Source organism: Fundulus heteroclitus, chromosome 3, assembly GCF_011125445.2.
Source record: "Fundulus heteroclitus isolate FHET01 chromosome 3, MU-UCD_Fhet_4.1, whole genome shotgun sequence".
NCBI classification, from domain to species: domain Eukaryota; kingdom Metazoa; phylum Chordata; class Actinopteri; order Cyprinodontiformes; family Fundulidae; genus Fundulus; species Fundulus heteroclitus.
In genome coordinates this window covers 25,950,197-25,971,736 of record NC_046363.1, presented here as the reverse complement: position 1 = coordinate 25,971,736, position 21,540 = coordinate 25,950,197, and the positions used below count along the sequence as shown (strand labels likewise).

At 39.2% G+C, this 21,540-nt stretch overlaps 1 protein-coding gene and 1 non-coding gene across 2 annotated transcripts; both read left to right on the top strand.

Moving 5' to 3' along the window:
- The first annotated feature begins 1,050 nt into the window (after positions 1 to 1,050).
- Positions 1,051 to 5,564, top strand: rps27.2 (ribosomal protein S27). Its single transcript, XM_012865822.3, has 4 exons — positions 1,051 to 1,130; positions 1,791 to 1,899; positions 2,217 to 2,327; positions 4,676 to 5,564. The coding sequence occupies exons 1-4, from the start codon at positions 1,125 to 1,127 to the stop codon at positions 4,702 to 4,704; spliced, it is 255 nt and encodes an 84-aa protein (XP_012721276.1). The 5' UTR covers positions 1,051 to 1,124; the 3' UTR covers positions 4,705 to 5,564.
- LOC118562785 lies at positions 1,973 to 2,106 on the top strand. Its single transcript, XR_004930800.1, has one exon. It is a non-coding gene; the product is annotated as a small nucleolar RNA SNORA13 (small nucleolar RNA).
- Positions 5,565 to 21,540: the final 15,976 nt, after the last annotated feature.

The window sequence follows — 21,540 nt, the reverse complement described above, 5'->3', positions numbered from 1 at the left end:
GAAGCTGCACTTTCTGGTGAACTGGAGGGAAAAAATCCAGTGTATCCTCAGTTCTACAAGGAGGTCTGTTACTGTCAGCCCTGGTTCAGCAACTAAACTGGACAATACTGAGCTGCAGAATGTGGAAAACTAACAGAATGATTGGTGTCTTGCTAACCCCCATTTAGAAGTACTTTATTTCCTGGATAAAAGCAGTAAAGGTCACCCCAACCCCTCAAGTCCAGGATATGGGCTTTATGAGCTCCAGAGGGGGCTGTGAACAAAAACATTAAAGGGCAAAAACTGCTTAATCAAATATTCAAGTATTCAACCTAATTTTACAAAGACAAATAAGCATACCGTTATAACTCTTATAGCCCTTTATACTCTCATAGCTATTCAGTAACACTTTTTATGCAGTACCATATAAGTACTTGTAAAACTACACGTCATTCTATTGATTGCCACACAGTCCTTCTTGTTTACCTGTCTGGTCATACAGGAATTCCTAAGTGAAAGAATCATGGTTTTTATACACATTTGAAAACCACAGTAGTTAAATTTGATTTTAATGTGTGTAAAATTCATGAAATGAAACGAAATTCTGCTAGAAGAATCACGTTTGCCCATGTTACTTTTTCATTAATTCCATAAAACTAAATCTTCTTCAGACTCTGCAATCATCTGTTGAGTAGTTTGTAAATGTTTTGCACAAACTGCAGGCATTCTGAGCCAGAGGTGGCCAGACGCGAGACAGCGCCCCCTGCAGGTAACAAAAACAGAGTCACATTTATTTAGTTATTCCTTTTTTTGCGGAAACGGTTTTTATTTTACGCTTAAATTAATTTAATCATAAATCAATAGACTCTTTAGCTAAATAAATACATTAAATAATATCGATTTGTTAAGCTTTTTTCTCTTCCCTTAAATTACTATAAAATTACCATATGTTTTTAAGTTTTGTTTTTCAATATTTTCTGTTGTAGGATTTTTCAGTTGCCAGAGAACGGTAGAAAGACAAAAAACAAATTAATAAAATGTATGTTTTTCCTCCTTTCGTAAGCCAACAGCTTCCGGTGCGTAACGGAAGTGACTTTTTTTCCCCCGTTTCTTTACTGTTGAAGCTCTGGTGGAGACACGCAGCCATGCCCGTAAGTAAAAACTCTGTCTCTAAAGTTATTATAGTGCAACAATGAGAGGTCCTACCTTTAATAAGACGATATTTGGGATAATATTTGTGTTCTTTTCACGTGTTGGTTTGTTGTTTCGTGTTACTTTGATGGAAATGTGAAGCGAGACAATATGGCGAGCCCACGTGTTGGAGACAGAAACAACACGCTGCGATCTGTGTCGTCTAAAAACCTTGTCTAATGCCTTTCAAACCACATTTAGGTTGAAAAGTAGTCATCTTTACTCGATGTTTAATATTAACGTGGAATTATTTTTTTTTTTTTATTTTTTTTTTTTTTTTGCAAAGTACGACATTTTTATTTAAAATGTGTTCACATTTTAGGAAGAAAAACAGAGATTGTTAAATTTTCTAGTCCCCGTCTAGAAATATGCAATCATTTGGTGGTGTAAAACGCAACAGATCAATATTTCTGATCACTTTTGCTTTCCTGCTGTCGGGCCTCCTAACGTGAAACCTTTAATTAGGTCACAGCCTTTGTGTAATCCTCATGTTACAAAACCTTTTCTTGTTTATATCAACTTTTACTTGAATAAATGTAATATTAGAATAATGGCTGTTGTATTTTGAATAGATTTTAGATGGTTTTCCACTAAATTATCCTTTCCTCTCCCCTTCCCAGCTTGCTAAAGATCTGCTGCACCCCAGTGCAGAGGAGGAAAAGAGGAGTCACAAGAAGAAGCGGCTTGTGCAGAGTCCTAATTCCTATTTCATGGATGTCAAATGTCCTGGTGTGTGTTGATCTGAGTGAGATTTGACAATAATCTGTAATCTGGAGGTTTATTAGATAATCTGAGTACATTTTGCCTTTAAGTGTTGCCCTTTCTCTGAACCCGTAGTGATGGGGGTGTCAAATAAGGCAGAAAGTGACTCTTGCTTGGTTGTTTATGAACGAGATTTCCATTGACTCGTTTACACAAACCGCTGCAAGGACACAGCAGTAATCAAGCATTGCTTTTGTTATCGTTACAAAGGTGTCGTTTAGCAGCTGCTGCCTCTTTTTATTTTTATTTTTATTTTTATGATGTGTTTTCTGTGCGTTTTGCAGGTTGCTACAAGATCACCACAGTATTCAGCCACGCTCAGACAGTGGTGCTGTGTGTCGGCTGCTCCACGGTCCTGTGCCAGCCGACGGGGGGGAAAGCTCGCCTGACAGAAGGTAAAGAGGCAGCCAGAGGCTCTGTTTCTGGAAACTCCTCTTCAGTGTGGCGCTTTACGTTCACGCATCAACTATTTAATACTCACAGAAACATAATTTATATGGAGCAAGGTGTTTACTTCCTTTTTTTTTGCATAAGGATTTATCTGACTCCTCCCTGTTTATGTCTAAAATAGTTGAGTGTGGTTCGCTCCCAACAAAGCAGGTTTGTGTTTTTTTGCGTGTGCTGGGCAGGGCTTTTTAAAGGCTGCTATTCCGAAGAGTTTACCTAAATCTAAATGACGACAAAGTTGTTTTTAGTATTTTGTCACAAAGTGCTAAACATATAAAGCCTTGCAAATTACTAATATTGCTGTAAAAAGACAGTTTGCTCATTAATAAATGCGGACAAACAGGGCAAACAAAGCTTCTGGGATTTGCAGGAACAGGAAGATTAATTACCAGCAGTCTCCCACCTATGTAATAAACAACATAATATGATGGTGTTGTCTATCTCTAGTTTACACATTAGCTTTTTCCCCCTCTATAAACAGATTTCTGCATTTAAATGTGTGGAATCAGTTGAAATTATACCCATTCCACTTCCTCCTGACACAAAGGTGTAAAAGTAATACGATGGGGGGACAACAATATTATATATCACAATCACTTTTTAGAAAAAAAAAATCATCCAGCAAAATTTATTGTGACAGGCCTAGTATTGCTTTAATATTTCCTCATAATTATAACTCTATGAAATTTGTTTACTTTTTTCCCCCCCAAATTACACTTTTTTTCCCATTTTTATTTTTGTGAATTCCACTTTTTTTGTTTGTTTTCCTCAATTCTCCATTTTTGTTCTCACCACATTCATTAACCTGAAAAGTACATTAATATAAAGTCACTGAGATGTAAATGACATTAATATCCACAAAATTCAACATTGATGACTATTTCAGTTTCACAAATAAAAATAAATTGCTATGGTTCAGCAGAACATTGCATGCTTTTGCAAGGTATTTACTAGGGCTGGGTATCATCTAGGATGAGCCGATTCGATACGATTCTCGATACATAGCTCAGCTTGCTTTGATTCCAATATCGATATTTATTACTTTGAATTAATGCTCAGTGATTCAATCACCAAAATCAGCCAAATATTATGGTTATGTTCTATTTATTGATCACAGACATATTAACAGGAAAATAAAGTGCATTTGCTTCAATGCATTTAACGTGTCACAGAAACCAAAAATGTGCCCAAACATCTGATTTTAGGGACAAAGGAGCTTCTAAAATCCTGTCGGCCGTTCCACAAATTCGTCTCACTTGCTCTCCTTCGCTGTGAACTGTAATGGTTGCGCTGTAATAACGCCCCCTAGAGGTTGGGAGGTATATCGATATTGAAAGCCAGAATATCGATATTAAATCGTTTTTAAAAATATCGATATTAATCTTTATATCGATTTTTATGCACAGCCCTAGTATTTACCCATCCTGTTTTATTGTCCAAAAAACATTCATGTGCAACACAGAATCTTACCTAAAAGTATCATGTGTAAAAGTGCTTGAATATAAAAAATGCCTCATAAAGAAACATAAACCCTACCTTCAAACTAATAAATTGTCCTCTTGTGCGTCAGAGGTATTCAAAACAATATTTTTTCCTGTCTTTTAAAGCACAAAAACACTGATGCGCAAAACAGAATCTCAACCTTTTCACATTTTTTGGAACAAGGTCTTCCTTTTGTAACACATAAATGCTTCATAAAGAAACAAAACTTGTAAAAAAATAAAGCCATTGCCTTTGTGTTGCCCTTTCACGATGATCTCAGTGAACAGGGTGTCTATCGAGGCAAACAGTAACTCGGTGCTCGCTGTGAGGAATTCATCACTATTGATCCATTTCTGCACAATCGACTGCGAGCACCAACATCACACCTGTTTTCATCCTGTTGTAGCTTCAAGATCGGTTTAATCTGAGATGGGGGGGGGGGGGGCAACAAAAGCGGCTAAACTGCTGCATAACTGGAGCCGGAGGAAGCGCCGGCTCGGTTTATGTTGGTGAATGAGCTGAGCTGAAGGTCGAGGTTTGTTTATACTGACGCTCTCCTCCCACTCTTATCATGAGCTCTGCTGCCCTGGTAACCAGCAGCCTCTCAGCTGATCTGAATGGGTGCAGCCTCAACCTTTGGCACCAGAGCTGCTCTCGTTTGGGGGTGGTTCAGACCATAAATAAAAAAAAAAAGACAGATCATAACCGTTAGTGCTTGTTATCTCCTCTCAGTGAGTCATTTTAACTGCTTCTGTTATCTTTCTGTGATTATCACACAACCAAATAACACATTTTATTTCCCCTTTTCATCCAGGATGCTCCTTCAGGAGAAAACAACACTAGTGTGACCAAGCCTGGCTGCACAGGTGAGAAGGAGAACTTGACGGACACCAGGTGACGCTGCCTAAGATGCAACGCGGGGGGGAAAGGAAGACAACGGGGATAAATCACGCTGAAGCGGCGACTGGGCATGCTGGAATCCCTCAGACATCCAATACCTTCTTATTGTTATCTCTGAATAAACCAGGGGTTGGTTGAGATGAACTGATTTCACGTTTGTCATCCAGTTTGTTGCTCTTTAACCCTTGACGATTCTTGAATCTTGCCCTGTCAGCTTACCACCTACACGTGGTGAGAGGTGCAGTTAATTTGTAGTGCTGGGTCAGGATTCCCTGCTTTAAGCCCCACATTTAAAGGAAATTGATGTCTAGAAATGAGGTTTTGCTTCTGCACAAAAGGGATTAATGCAGATCTTTGAAGGCACTAAAGCGATTTTCAAGAAAATCTACAAGCGATGCTCCAAATGATCTTTGCGGCAGTTTCCTGAGAGCCTTCATTCTTGCAGCTCTGCAGTGAAGTCTGTTGCTGTGACTCTGAGGGTTGATCATGGGAAAGCCACACGCAGCACCCAGAGGGGATATGTTGATAAGTAATAATGAGAAGTAGCTGTAGGTTTGAGCATGCAAGCTTCCTGTTGAACATATGTTGGAGGAATTGATGTAAGAAGGAGTGTGAATGTTTGAAGCACCTTTCTGTTGCTGTTCTGGGGGGAACGTTCGACCATCTGTACAGCGTTTCAGGTGAACACTGAAGCGTCTCAATTGGGGAATGATTCAATGATAATTTTATTGTTGCTTATCCTCCTTGTGGCCTGCTTTTTTGTGTGTGGACACAACTTGTTAATAAAATCATGGGAAAGGTGACTGGTGTTCTTTATTGAGTGACTAACAGGATTTTCCATTAGGTAATTTGCCATCTATTTGCTGTCAAGTACATTTAATAATCAAGAAGGGATTTAACTTTCTGGAGCCTTTGTGCCCGCAGCCAATCTATTTAAATAAGATTATATTCTGAGGTGGGGTAAATGCAGTGTGGGCTGCTCAACATGTGGGGACATTAGTTCTCTATTGATCATATAGATCGTACAATAGGATGTTCAGGGTGCATTTCTTTTAATTTTTAATAACTTCTTTGTTGAATGATGCAGAGACTGCAATTGTTTTAGCAACTAGGAAGCAGCATTGCTCTAAAGGTGGCAAGGAAGGAAATTAGATTTGGTACAGAGACATCTCAGTATATTAAAAATATTAGCCAAAGGTGAAATTTGTACACTGCAGATTTATTTTATACAGAGCCCTCTAGGGGACATGGGGATTTTTTTTCTTTATTTTGCATTTCCTCGCAAAAGTATTGTAAAGGAATGCAATACTTTTGCGTTCTTTCACAATAACCTAGTAGACAGTTCATGTGGCATGTTTAATACTAAAAGTCTTTTTGCTACAATAAGAGGTTTAATCTATAGTAAATACCTTTAAAGAACCTCAGTGAAAAACGTGTTTATGCATTCTTAACTCTTTGGTGCAGAAGACTGATTGAAAATCGATGTATTAACGGTGTGTTCATGTTTGTAAGGATGAGACGGGACTGGCATGAAAACTGCCCTTTGTTAGCCAGATTTCCAACACAAAACTGACTTTATTACCCAGTGAAAATAACACAAAAATAGTCCAAATAGCTTGAATGTATTTTTCTTTTTTTACTTAAGGAAAGTTTGTCTTAGAAGAGATGGACAACCCATGTTTAACCCGTTTTGCTTTTGCACATGTTTGTGATGCATTTTTGTCCTAAAGAAAATATCTAAAACTTCAGATATTTCACTAAATAGATAACATACATGGACAAACCTTATAAAAACCTTATATTGTAGCAGAAAGACTCAGTTTTCAATATACCGCATGTACCATTTAGGTTATTGCAACAGAACGCACAGCATTTTGTGAGAGTACACAAAATAAAACATTCCCATGTCCCCTACGGGGCTCCGTAATTACACTAACATTCCAAGCGTGAATTTCTCTTAATTTTAGGCTTTCAACCAAAATAAATTCAGATTCCTACAAAGGTAAGAGTATTACATAAATATTGTGTCCAGAATCAAGAAAATAGCATTTTTATCGTAGCTATGTGTTCATAATTAGTCTTGGCGTTAATCCTGGGGACGATCACTTTTGTTGTCCAGCAGACAGCGTTGACCCCCATAAGAAATGACTAAATATGTTGGCTACCCTCAGTACTGTGTTCAAGCGTGTTAATTGAAAGTTGAGCGGAAGGAAAACATTTCAGGGGGATAAAAGATGAGCAAACAATATCTACAGTCCTCAGAGGATTGTGAAACATTTAAAAAATTTAGTTAAATTCAAAAAGTGTGAACTTCAGATGGATTAGAGCTTCAGGAACCGCCACAGATGGATGTACTCAGGTCATGGACTGCGGCTGTCAGATTCCTTTTGGCCCCGATATGTGAGGAGCATCTTACCAGGACTGAGGAGAGAAAGGATGGTTCCAGTGTCCCTTTCAAGTACATTTGAATCCTATTTGGAAATAAAGGTTCTGCTGTTTGTCCACTTTATGACTGCAGTTACTGTTAACACATCTGTGTGTCCTTTGATTTTAGTCTAATATATTTTTTTTAGAGAAACTGAAGTTTGCGTTTTCATCAGCTGCAAGCCAAATGACCTGAAATAAATGATATAATAAATAGGTAGAGCTAAACTAAAATAAACAGACCTTTCTATGATCTTTTAGGTTACTGAAAAGCATGTTTATGGAAACATGAGAATGGAGAAACATGGGATTTCCAGACTTTAACTTGCATCACATTTTCAAACACACAGGGTTATCTTTAAAAGTAGCGGTGGAATAACTGATGCTCATAACGCTTTATTCTTTTATTCTTCTCTGTTAGAAAAATGTGTAATCCTATATCTGTATTCTCCCCACATGCTGAAAACATAATGAACACAGAACACAAGAATAGAAACTGGTGAAACAGCCAAAGTGTTTCTTTTTAATATAGAAGTTAAACGTATATAACTATCCTGTAACGGTAAAAAACTATTCAAATAAGGGTTGTTGTTTTTTGCATAAATTTGTTAGAAGTAACTCCACTATTTTACTGTTGATGGTAAACATAAATCACTAAAATTCTAAGTTAATTTTAGTAATTTATTGTAATAAAACGATCAAAGAAGACCATCTAGTCCTTAGGTTAAGACATTGAGCTCGTATGAAAAGCTGGTAACATTTTAAAGAAGTGACACACGTCTTCTGAAAATCTATCTATCTATCTATCTATCTATCTATCTATCTATCTATCTATCTATCTATCTATCTATCTATCTATCTATCTATCTATCTATCTATCTATCTATCTATCTATCTATCTATCTATCTATCTATCGCTGATGATGATAAGGCGTTAATATTGGCCTTTACTCATGTGCTGCCAGGGTTGCAAGCCTCCGGTCTTTCTCTATTAGATGTAATCCATAACACCAAATATTGATGTCTATATATTTCTCCTTAGTTTAGTAGCTTGAGGTTATTTGTCCCCTTCATTCTGGGGATATTGAGGCAGAGTTATCTAGGTATTAAAACATAATATAATCTCAGTGGCCATCTCAGCTTGCATGCTTCCTTCTGCAGTTCTCTGTGAGACACCCTGAGGTCTGAGCAGCACATCGTCGTCACATTACACAGGGCCTGATCTGGTCAGTGCTGGCACCGGGCGGGCGACGGGGTGGCCTGCAGGCACGGCAGCTTCTCCTGGACATCAGAGAGCGGCCGCGGAAGGAGAGGCTGACCCCTGACCGAGATGGAGAGTGCAGCTGAGGCTCAAACCCTTCCCGAGAACAGACTCCCAGCATCTGTACACAGCTGGAGGCGATGAAAAGCAGAGGGAAATGACAATGAGGTCTCAAAACTACACATTCTGAGCTGTTGATGGTGCCGAGTATAACAAAGCTGACACTAGGGGGCGCCAATCTGCAATGATTGCAGCTCCACTGCCTGGGAAGTCCCACGAAGACGAATAGGCCAAATAAATATGAAATTGGTTTGTTTTTGTCCTCATTAAGTTTGAAATGTGTGTTTATTTGTTATTGTTTGATAAAAAAAATGCTATAAATATAATATGCTGATGAATATTATTTAATTTGATGTTAATTTGCTTGTATTGGTGGCATTTATCCTCTTGCCTGGTGTTAAGCAGCACAAGCTGATGGTGGTAATCTGAAGCCATGTGTGTCAGGGCCGGTTTGTGTCGGAGTCAGAGGACAAAAATGGAACAAAAGGATCAATAGTGTAGGCCAGAGAAATCTGAAAAAGGGAGGACTGAGTTTTTATTTTTCCAGGGCTGATGTAAGCCGCCTGCATTATTCTCCCTGCATCAAATAAAAAAAAATAAAAAAATTGGTAATGATTAAAATCACAATTTGTTACGAAAGAGAGCCATTGAGAGAGAAAAATAAACGGAGAAGCAGAAATGACAAGGGCACAGAAGATGAAGTAGAATGTGGGCTCTGTGAATGCAGCAACAATTGATCAAGGTTAGAGCTAAATAGCTCCCCCACCGACAAGACTCCAACTGGGCTAACTCCCACGCTGAGTGGGGGCTAAACCCTGTGCAGAACGACAGTGAACAGTACTTTCATCCGAACACTCAGTTTGAGCCTCCTCTTCACCAAGGACAGCGTCATTAAACATTATAAAGAACTGTGGTTGATGCTGGTGGGAGGATCTGACTGACCTGGACATACGCCTCCATTTTTTTCATGCTAACAGCAAGAAGAGACACCTGTCAGCATCGTCTGCGGGCGGAAGACGTCTCCTGTCACACGTTACCAAACGGACATGACGAGGCATCATGCATAAAGCAGATCAAATCAGTATTTGTTTATTGAAGTTATTTATCTAGAAGTATTTTTTCCTCAGTGTAAAACATTCTGCTGTAGCCACTTTATTAATGTCATTAATAATCACATGTACTGCATGTGTCAGTAATGATCATTTTAGAGTGACATTCTCCTTTCAACTCTGAGCCTTGAAGGTTTCTTTAAAGGGAACCTATTATGCAAAATTCACTTGTTGCACGTTTTGTACTTTTTTTGTACTGAAACAGTCCCGAGTGCATAAAACCATTGTGCATCTGTTTGCAGCCATTTTTCATGCATATAAGCGCTAGTGTACACATTGAGTTGGGCGGCGCAGTCAGCTACAGCTCATTTGCTTAACGTTACAGAGCCCTTAAACGGCTCATTCTGACAGAAGCTCAAAATAGGCGGAACTGAGGGGGTGAAATCTTGTTATCTGAGAATTTTGTACAAAAGGAATGCAATGAATATGTTTTGTATGGCCCATAGACCTATCCTAATTTGTTTGAAAGGAAACATGATAGGTCCTTTTTAACTTCTCTACTATCCTGCTGAGCATTTGTTGGTGCCAGCTTTGTTTTTCCAAGATCCAGTTGTTTTAAACTTTTGTAGGTCCTATTGCTTGGACTTTTTAAATTGTTGCTTTCATGGTGCGTATGAGTAAGTTTAGGTGAACATCTATTTTCATGGAGCCAATTCCTAATTTCTGAAGATCAACACCGATTGGTACGACTTGGAATGGGAGTTCTCGTGCCCTTTCCCATTTTGAAGAGTGTCTAAGCATCATAGATTACTGATTACATTTTGAACTTCTCAAGGCTTCAGTTATATGTTATATATTTGTGATGTGGGCCATAAGGACAGTTAGAGAGGACAGGGAGACACAAGCACCAGATGAAACAATATGTCTCCTCTGTAAGTTCCATCTTGAAAAGGTTTTTCTGCACGTGCTATCAATGGGGAGCTATCTGTATATGTGAAGGATTGTAAACATGCTTTACTCCACCCAAGTGTTTTGTTGGTTTTCCTGATTTTCAAGGGAATGGATGGAAGAAGGAGAGGCTCGGACCGCCAGCGTTCATGTTTTTTGACCAGAAGTGTGGCACGGGTGATTTCTTTCTTTCTTTGTTTGTTTGTTTCTTTCTTTGTTTGTTTGTTTCTTTCTTTCTTTCTTTCTTTCTTTCTTTCTTTCTTTCTTTCTTTCTTATGAATTCATTTGAGAGCTTTTTACACATGGAATTTGGAGGTTGCTGTATAATTAAATTGGCTGCATTAAACAACACATTTTTGCAAGAGGGAAACCCAAAATTGAACGTTCAAATTTAGAAAGGTAGACCTTGAGCAAATAAGCAGCTAGAATTCAATATTTAATGAAACATTTAATTTGAACAGCAGGGCATTTGGTCTTTTTGTGCTGTTTGACGAAGATTGATGCCCATTCAATTTGACTATTTGATAGACTTTTCACTAATTATGAATCTTTATTTAGATTTTGCACTCAAAATTTCTATGGGGGAGAAATACCCCTATACTTTTTTTCTCAGTTATTTTACATTAAATTCTGTGTGCCGTGTGAAAATATTATTTTTCACTGTAACCATCACAGAGAAACTACAAATGCCTTATAATCACACCGCGCAACATGGAGGGTGAAGACAGCAGGCCACAGAAACCCACTCTAGACAGACAAGTACAAAATGACAAAAGAAGCAAAAGAAAAAGACAAAACATGATGAAACATACGTGTAAGTGTATGGCTGTGAAAGGTGAAACAGTGAAAGTCACAGAGGCCTGGGTCGAGTATGCTCTGCTGAATATAATCTTACAGAGGAGCTGTCCCTTTTTGCTCCACAGTCACACAGTTGATAAATTAATAAACATAAGCTTAACAACACACACACACACACACACACACACACACACACACACACACACACACACACACACACACACACACACACACACACACACACACGCACACACGCACACACCCCTCTGAACGACTGAGGGTCACCATGATGGATGCTTCCCGAGAACGGCCGTGAGCATTAAAAGTCTGGTGTCCCAGCGAACACAATCAGTCATGTCAGTTTGCCAGAGTCTGAGATTAATCATTCCTGTCTTTGGCCATTTCCTCCTTTAATTATTCTGAATATGTGGCTTAAATAGCCTGCATGCTGTGATCGCTGCACATGAACCTCTTCCTTTCCTGGCCACCAGTTGTAGCTTTTCGGCCCTCAATATGTTTATATTTGTCCAGATCATTTGTAGTGACTTGCTAAATCATTCAGCTTTTCTCCTTTACAGATTAAAGTATGTGACAGTATGTCTATGGCATGTCACATACATAGACCAACACATAGGATTACATGACCGTAAATGTGGAAGGAAATTGAATGTGGTTTAGTAAAAAAAAAAAGAATAAAATTAATCTGACACATCCCCAAAAAGCAAAAATGGAAGCTTTTTAAAGTCTTTTGGGCTAAGCATCTACCAGCTTTGTACACATAAAGCAGATTTTTTTATATTTTCAATTTTTTTGCTATTCATTACAAAAAAGCTCAAGCTGAATCAGATTGGATGGAGAGCTTTTGTGAGTGGCATTTATCAAGTTTTGAATTTAGTTCAGAATCAGATTTAGGGCATTACATTGAAAGAGCCACCCAAACACCCTTTGACGTAAACCCCTTGTAGCTCAGGCTGCATGTTTAGAGTCCTTATTCTGTTGAAATGTGAACCTTCAACCCGGCCTCAAGTGTTTTTTTTTTTATTTCCTTCCAAGACTGCCCTGTTTTTAACTCCATCCAACTTCCCATCAACTATTACCAGCATCCCAGCAAAGCATCTCCACATTATGATGCAGCCACCACAATATTTCCCAGCGGGGATGGTGTGCTCAGTTTAAGTCGGCTTTAAACTGATCCACAACTTTCTGTCTGACCACGTGCTCCTTGGTCTTCAAGATGTTCTTTGTTCACTAATGTTCTCTAACAAAGCTCTGAGGCCGTCACAGAACAGATGGATTTTTGCAGATTCATTTATATTGATTAAATTACACCCAGGTGGCCTCTTTTTTTTAACAAATTGGTAACTGATTTATGCAATTTGTTGCACTGGATTTTATTAAAGAGTATCAGATTAAAGAAGGTTGGATAAAAATTTGCCTAATTTTTTAGATTTTTGGTTTGAAGCAGAATTTCCAAACACATATTGTGTTCATTTCGCAGTTATCAACTACTTTGTGTTGGTATAAAATTCCAATAAAATACACTGAAATTTGTAGTTGTGAAAAACCAAAGGAGTAGCAGATAGCGTATCAGAATTATGAATAAAAACAGACTCCTCCTATTGAGATTTTACTTGCTTTAATAATTGCAGGCAAGCTTCTACTGGTGATTTGGTTGTGCCAAAGAGCAATGTCTGAGACTAAAACAATGTTAATGCTCATTAGAAGTGTTTAAAAATGGCGGTTTTTGACAGAAACATGTATGGTCATAAAACTATATAAACAACTTTATAAGAAGGTCAGAGTGACTTTTGGCTAACAAGGGGGCAGACATGACCAAACAGATTCACATAGTTGTAATGGAAAGAGGTCAGGATGTCCTCGTGTAAAACTGCATTACGCTATGTGGAGAAAAGATCAGGTCCTCTAGACCTCTAGGTCCTCTAGATTTCCACCTGTTTTATCAATAAAAAAATATTTTTATGTGTTTGAGCATCAAATTATGCAATGTGTATAAATGCGAAAGTCATAATGCCAAAAGCCCAATTAATTGCAGCAGACTGTATTGCACTGTCACAGGCTGCTTACTCGATCCCTTGATTTGTTTTCTTATTCACTAATGCAGCCATTTGGGTTGTTCAGCCACTGTCTCACCCCAATAAAGTCCCATGTATGGCCAGGCAGGTCTGGACTCTACCCCTGAAGGCATAAGGTGGAAGGCAGGGGGAACACACGAGGTAATACACAACGGCAGACAATTTACAGTCTCCGGTGCACTTGGCCTACATTTCAGTGGAGAGGGAGACAGCACCACTGGGGAAACAACTCATTATGCATGTGAGCATCACCAAAACTTAAGCTTGTTTTGTTCTGGAATCAGCTGTCCTTATGATGATGCGCTGATTACAAATAAATGCGTCTGGATGCAGCTCAGCATCCTTTCTGGTCATCGTAGGGAAGGTAGCTTGAGAGGAAAACAAAGAAGGGCAGAGGGAGGAGAGAAGATGGCAGAGAAGATTTCAAGTGAATGCAAAATGGTAATTTGATTCCTGTCTGTGTGTGTGGAGTCGGCTGTTTGTGCATGCACCTGAGCATCTGTGTATGAGTGCATGAGCACGATAAGCAGAGGAGGCTATAGCTCCCGCAGCAGGGAGGTATGATTAAAAAAAAAGAGCAGACGAGAAAGTACAAAAAAAAAAAAAAAACTTGGTCCAGGAGGTGTGGACAGGAGTTTGCCTCAGAGTAGGAAGGAATAAGAAGTAAGCGAGGGAATAGTCTGCTGGACAGGCAGAAAGATCATTGGGGAGTTAACCCGAAGTTACTGCAGCAAACACAAACCTGCTGTCCATACAGCGGCCTGAAAGCAGCTACAGAGGCGTCTCAGTATATTACAGTATCCTAAACTAGTTCATTTAAATCAGAATTTTCGTGCAATGGTGAAACTTGTGCAATATTTAGAGTTGATGTATAGATTGATCACCCTTTTATTGCACATTATATAAAATACAGTTCATTTCGATGCAAAAAACAAAATTCAGTTTCCTAGAAAATTAGAATATTACATTAGATCAATAAAATAACTGCTGGCTTGACCAGAGAATCACTAACGCGCTCCGCAAGGAGGGTAATGCGTAAAAGGTCATCGCTAAAGAAGATGGCTGTGTTTATGGAAACTTGAGTGGAACGTAAAAGGGTGGTGGGAAAGTTTGCACTAGCTCATTAATGGTTTTAGGGGATATTTAGGGGAGCATAGATTGAGGGTTGGATGTATTCAGATGGACAACCTTGTGTTAAGCCACCCCTAAATCAGAAGCATCTTCATTGGGCTTAGGGTTTAATGACCACAGTGTCACTGTGCTTAATTGGCCAGCAACCTCTCCTGAATTAAACCCCATAGAGAAGCTATGGAGTACCGTCATGAGAATAATGGGAGGCACCAACCTGAAGACTGAACCTGGGCTCCCATAACATCTCAGTAGAGGTGAAGGTTGATTTTCTCCACCCCAGGCTGCATTGATGCAGTGATTCCTTCAACAGGAGCCCCCAGCATTGAGAGTTAACATAGCACAGTGCATGGGTGCATCTTCAGTGAGCGAACATTTTGGTTTAATTTAATTTACACACTTTTTGGACATGAATTTTAAATCAGAGATCTTCAGCCCTGGTCCTCGGGACCCACTGCCCTGCATGTTTTAGACGTGTCTCTGCTCCAGCACACCTGACTGAAACGATTGCATGACCTCTTCAGCAGCCATCAATGGCTGCAGAGGCCTATTAATCACCCATTTATTTAAGGCAGTTGTGTAGAGGCAGAGAAACACGTAAAACATGCAGGATAGTGGGTCCTGAGGACCAGGGTTGAACTGTTCTTTTCAATGTTATTCTAAAATATTAAGATGCATCTGTACAATACTTAAATATCTAATTTGTTATGAAATGATAACAAATGAAGTCCATATATCATAGATAACAAATAGAAATCACTGCTGGTTTATGGTTGAGCTACTCTGGGCGCAGTTGGCTAGCTGGCTGATCAATTTGCATTCTCCTTTAGAAATCTGCTATGAAAAAATCAATAAGAAGGCAGTCTAAAGAGGAAAATAAAAATAAAATTTAAGAATGAGAAAAGAAAGAGGAAAAGAAACTTAAAGTGAAGCAGTGCCCTGACTTTAAGTTCAATATCCAGTGGAGTTCCAGGTAGCCCATTTATGTCATTTATGTCAGTGAAAGTCTCGTCAAGGGAGGAAGAAAAGCTCAAGTCCCTGGAGGTATCATTAAGAACCGTGTCACTCCCTTTATCTTGATTCAAGCCAACAGCATGAAAATAGGTTAGTGTAAACTTCTGCGTTTTCTAATTCAGCCTGTAGGGAGGGTGAGGGGCCAGTGTTGCTGTAGAGATAATTACGTACTATTTGCTTCAAGGTGACAATGGTGAGTTCTTGCTCCACAGCTGCTGGTTTCAGGAACTTTAGTCACCAAAGTAACCGTGTGAAATTATTATGTTATTACATGTAAGACGAAGTTGCTATTATTCCCTTTTTTAACGAATTTTCAACGTGTCCAGCAGGTGGTGCTGATGCACGTAGAAGAGGTGTGGCGCTTTGGCATCGTCGGACTGGTTAAAGTGCTACACAAGCACAAGTCGTTTACCGTTTTGGTACCAAATCGGGCAAGATAACAATGTTTACCACTAAAGAATGCCCTAAATTGGTAATGTGACCTAAAAATAATTTTTGATGTCAGTAGACAATGGTGTAATAGAGTTCTCCACTGTAGGGAAACACAGGGCTGCGTGATGGTGAAAGTGTTTAACATAGATGAAATGTCCGAGGACGAGAACTACCTTGCATTAGAGAAGCAAAATGTGTTGGTTTAAAATCCACAATATATTGAATAGTCCACTGCTGTGTTAGCGCATATGTGTTAAGGGAAAGGCAAGGTCTACGAGGTTTGCGGATAGGGGTGTCCTGTTGAAGCTGCTGCTTGGGGATGGTTTCAAACCTTCCCAGTCTGGGAGCCGGTGTCATACGCGACAGTTTCGTGTCAACTTCGTGTGGACGGGATTCACAAGTTACGTACACGTCAGATACGGAGTAATGTTTATGTACAAGGGTAGATTAAATGCCAATTAAGTGGTGCCTTTTCTGTGTTTTTATTATAGAACAACTGCTGTTGACTTTTCAGGTGGGCGTCTCTTTGTTTTGTAGATCTCAATATGTATTAATTTTTGAATGAAGAATTAATTAATGCTGCTCTCATTCCTAGGATGGTTTGGCAAATAAAAAACACCTTATTTATAGGGGAGCTGTCTGTGTTTGGCTCATTCTTCTGCACATCGGCACACAAATAAGTCATTTTTTATGTTAAGATGGAGTGTGATTTTATTCAATTCACTGCAGATGTTAGAGGAGTAGTACTCAAATTTTGCTTTGTCTGAAATAGTATTCTTCTCTTAACTTGCTTACCCTTACAGGACATTTGTAACCGTTCAACATCTCTGCATTCTGTTTAAATGCTGCCTTTTGTTGTATTTTTGTTATAACTTAAAAGATAGTCATTGAGTTCTGCAGAGTTTCCAATAGTTTTCACTTCATTAATCCATGCTTTGCGTGATAAAAAATAGACATCAGAGTGTGCAGCTCTGTTTGTATGCTGGTTAGAAAAAGGAACATTGTCTTTGTTGAGATAATGGTTTAGTCATTTACTTTTTTCAGATTAAAAAGACTCTTTCATCAAGACAGCAGGTCAATATATTTAACATTCAGTTAAAGAAATCAGTTTCATTCTAAGAGCTACAAAAGATGTATTCTTTGTAAGATGTCCAAACTTTATACTTTTGACTGATCCAAGTAGAAAACTTTAAATTAAAGTAGATAGAGCAAACAATTACATGTGTGTAGTAGGTTGGGAAAAGGCTACATGTTGAGTGTTATTGAAACAACACCTCCCCTATTTTTTATATTTGTCAAGTACTCTGATCTCCTGTCTTTAATTATTCCCATTGTGTACACGCGACTTCGGCACTCTTGTGCTACTGTGGATCTGTAAAACTGGAAGAGGGCTGTCGGTCGTCATACATTTGTCTAGTTCGGTTGAATGTGGACCGAAATTTAGGGCGTTGTTATGAGGAACAATAAAGTTGTTTAATAAAACAAATTAACTTAGAGAACCACAATAACATGAATGGAGAGCCAAGGAAAGCATAATGGAGGGTCCAGCAAATGAGAAGAGGAGACCAGACAGCTTATAAACAGAGGGAAAGAGGGGAGAAGGCATGGAGAGCAATGAGTAATCAGGTGAGTATTGGCAGCAGCAGCTGAGAACAATGAGGCCAGAGGGATGAGGAAGATGGATCGTAACTACGAAGGGCAGAACAAGGAACAAACACAAGATACACAACACAAACACAAAAGCAGTCCGTGCCCGTCAAGATTTAGCTGGAATTGACTGAAATCTTGCTCTTTTCTTCTGTATAAAATAATAATACAACTTTAGTTTTTGTAAAGGTTTTGTTTTTATTTATTATATGTGAGGAAATGGGAATTGCTTTCACAACAAATTGTTCTTCACACTGAAACATGAAGTTGCTTCCAAGGCCGTCTTGTTGTATAGTTACAATCAGTGGTGGATCTACCATAAATGCTGCCCTGGTCTGCTCCCTCGTTCAGTACCCCACTCTCATTCCCCAGTGACCAAAACATGTTAAAAGAGCATTTTATCTTGCAACTTACCATAAATGTTAAGAAAAAAATTAATCACAATTTTAGCTTTGTGTTTTACAAAAAGAGTTCTATGCATCAAAGACAGCTCAGATTATTGGGAAATATTAAACTCGGAAATAGCTCTTCGTTTTGGTAAAGATGTGGAAGCTGTGGATCAGACTACCACTACCCATGGTGCCAAGGCATAATTTCTAACAGTGCTTGTATTCTGCAAAACACCTTAACATGTGCTCCGTGTTTACTGGCTGTAACCCAAAAAATCCATTCAACTTGTTTGAACTGAAGCTGGTTCAACTTTTTGAGTGCCAGTGGTGCCCACAAGCCATGATGCCCTGAATAGAGAGCCACAACGGACAAAAATTATTGACAAAATTAGGAGCATCATGGAGATTTAGCAAAGCAAAATATTTTTAGCAATTCTTTGAAAATTAGCAGAGAATCCTTAAATGATATAAGAAAGCTCAATCATGTATTTTTACTTGTTGACTCTCAGTTAAATGTGTAGGTTAATTGAAAAGATACTGTTGTTAGAGAATCTCTCTCTGCTGTCGCTTACAGCCTGGGGTGGGGCAAAGGGTGCGGGATTATTCCCAGTGGAGATTTTATAGCTTTATTGATCAAATGTTTTTATAATGTAGCTATATTATAATCACTCATGACGTCAACCTGTAACCTGGGATGAATCCAGTTAAACAATAATGGCATTGAACTGAACCGTGCGTAATTAGATAAAAACTCAAAAGTGTTCTGTAACTTTTTGTGCGTAGAGAACCAGTACCGTCAGTGCTGTGAACTGATATGCAACTAAATGCGAGAGTAATTAAATTGAAATGTAAAGGAATAAGCCATTTATTGATCCAAAGAAGTTCATGGAGCTGACTGTACATTAAACTAAAACTTAGATTACACTTTTAAAAGCCTGCTAGCACTCCACTGCAACAACAAAAGCATATTTATCTGTGACCCCATTACATTAAAAACTAATGCAGCTAGATTACAAATGGATCCTGCGTGAGAAATGTTAATTGGAATGAGGCTCAAAGTGTTGTGCTGCAACCTTCTATTGTCCATTTCGTGGCTCGTCCAGTTGACTTTTAAGACGTTCAGTGGAGACATTTACAAAGTGTCAGGCAGTGACTTGTTTCACGGATGCACAGCCTTTTAACATCTTATTAATGTTAAACGTTAAAGTGCTGAGGTTAGGAAAAGTCCTGATGGTTTAGACGCGTTGAGAGGACTGTGATTGAGGCATTAAAACAATCAGACGAGGACAAGGAGAGAATGGTATGCGTTCACACTCCTAATGATGTAGCTATCGACAGGACCGTGGAAGGAAGCTGGAGGACAATAAACCTCTTAAGGTCTCTAATCATGTCACAAGGGAGTGATAGATCATTAGAAAAATCATTTACACAGCGGATTACAAAAATATTCATACAACCGGAACTTTTTCACAGTCTGCTACATTGCAATTGCATACTATAATGCGTCGTGATTTTATGTAATAGGAGCAAAACAGTAGGGCTTGGTTGTGAGATGGAAGAAAAATAGGGCCATTTTTGACAAGTAAACATCTGAAACGTGTGGCATGGAGCTGTGTTAATCTTTTATTTCATTGTTCTTACAACTACAACTCTTTTGGGGGATGTCTCTGCCAGCTTTGCACACCTAGAGACGGTTTTTATTGTCTAGATTTCTATGCAGAATGGCTTAAGCTCTGTAAGATTGGATGGAGAGCGTCTGTAAATATCATTTCTCATTTCCTCCCATATAGTGTGTCTGTTGTATTTACATTTGGACTTTGACTGGTCCGTTCTAAGACATGAAAGTGCGGTGATCCAAAGCATTCCCTCGTAGTTCTGGTCGTATGTTTAGGATCATTGTTCTGCTGAAGGGTGCAGTCCCAGGTTATCCTCTATCAGCATTCAGCACGATGATGCTGCTATCAAGTGTCACATAAAGATAGTATGTTCATTTCGATTCAATGCAGATTTTGCCCTCAGTTTCAGTTTTTATGTCAGTTGTAGGTGGACTGTGATGAGTTGGTATGGTTGCAGTTGCCATACTCTTCTCCTTTTTAGATGATGAACAAAGTTCTGGGAGATGTTTAACGCTTAGGGCATTGTTTTATAACCTAACCCTGCTTAAACTTTCTCCCTGACCTGTCTGCTGTGGTCTCTGGTCTTCACGAGGTTTACATGCCTGGGGAAGAATTACACACAGGCGGGCTTCTTGGGCCAACTGGTTATCATGGATTTTGTTTAGAGGTAGTAAAAAGGTAACCTGAGGAGCCAGATGAATTTCTTTCAGCTTAGCTTTGCCTAGCTTCACTCACATCCATCTGGGACATCTCCCATAGAGAGTGATTTCTTTAACCAATTTCATTGTCCAGCCAATCAGGACGCAGGGCTGGAGTTTCATAGATGTGACGTAGTGGAGAAGCGACCGTGAGACTGTTTTGATTCAGACAACAATGGCGGCTCGCATCGAGGAAGCAAGCGTTGAGATTGATGCTGCTATTTCTTCCGTGTTGTCCAATCTACCTAATATTGTTTCATTAAAAGAACATCAGAGAACGCCTCTGAAGGCTTTTGTTGGCTGTTCTGTTTTGTTTTGTCCTGCGTTGCTCTCATCAGCGTCACGGGTTGGCTTTGGTGTGAGCGATTGAAATAGCACGCCGATAAAGATGACAGACAAGTGTCTTATCCAATCATATGCAAGGATTTTTGATAAGGCCCAGCCTTCTGAAACGCCATTCCTATGGATCTGTTCCAGATGGATGAGTGGAGCTAAGCGGAGCGAAAGTCATTTGGCTAGGGTCAGGGGCCAAAGACAAAATAACAACAGTTTTCAATTTTTTTGTAAACTGTTAAAAATATATTTTTTTCTTTACTTGACTGTTTTCTTTTTGGTCTATCTTACAAAATCGCAAGTAAATACCTTCAACTTTGTATTTGTAACATGACAAAATGTATTTAAGTTGAAGAGGTACCTCTTCAACTTCATATACACATATTTAGCTTCTGTAGATGAATCCTTCACTTTGCAAAGTAAACGTGTCCTTGCGTGTGCCGGTGGTGCTTCAATGGTTGAATAAATCGCAGCCTTGTGGATTGCAGCTTCTTTCCTTACTATTAAAGTATTTCTCCTTTCATCATCACCACAGCAACCCCACAGTCCAGCTCACAACGAAGCCTCCGCACTTCTACCTTTTATCAGACGCACATCTGTAGCTGCACGACTGTAGAAGGTTGAATTCCTCGTCTCCGTGAGTTCAGCGTAAACACGTTCGCACAGATAGCCGGGCCTTAATGAGGGAGAATATGTGCCGTGAGACCGATGAAAGGCGTACAGTAACCGGGTGCCGAACAGCTCAGTGCTGTGAAGACCAAAACAGAAGCTGCGAGCGTGATCCAGTCGCCAGGCTGACAGAATCTGGCGACATTTGGGCCGATTGTTAAAGTGATGACATTACACCTGACAGCGAAGCCACATGATCACAGGCCAACACAGGCAAGTG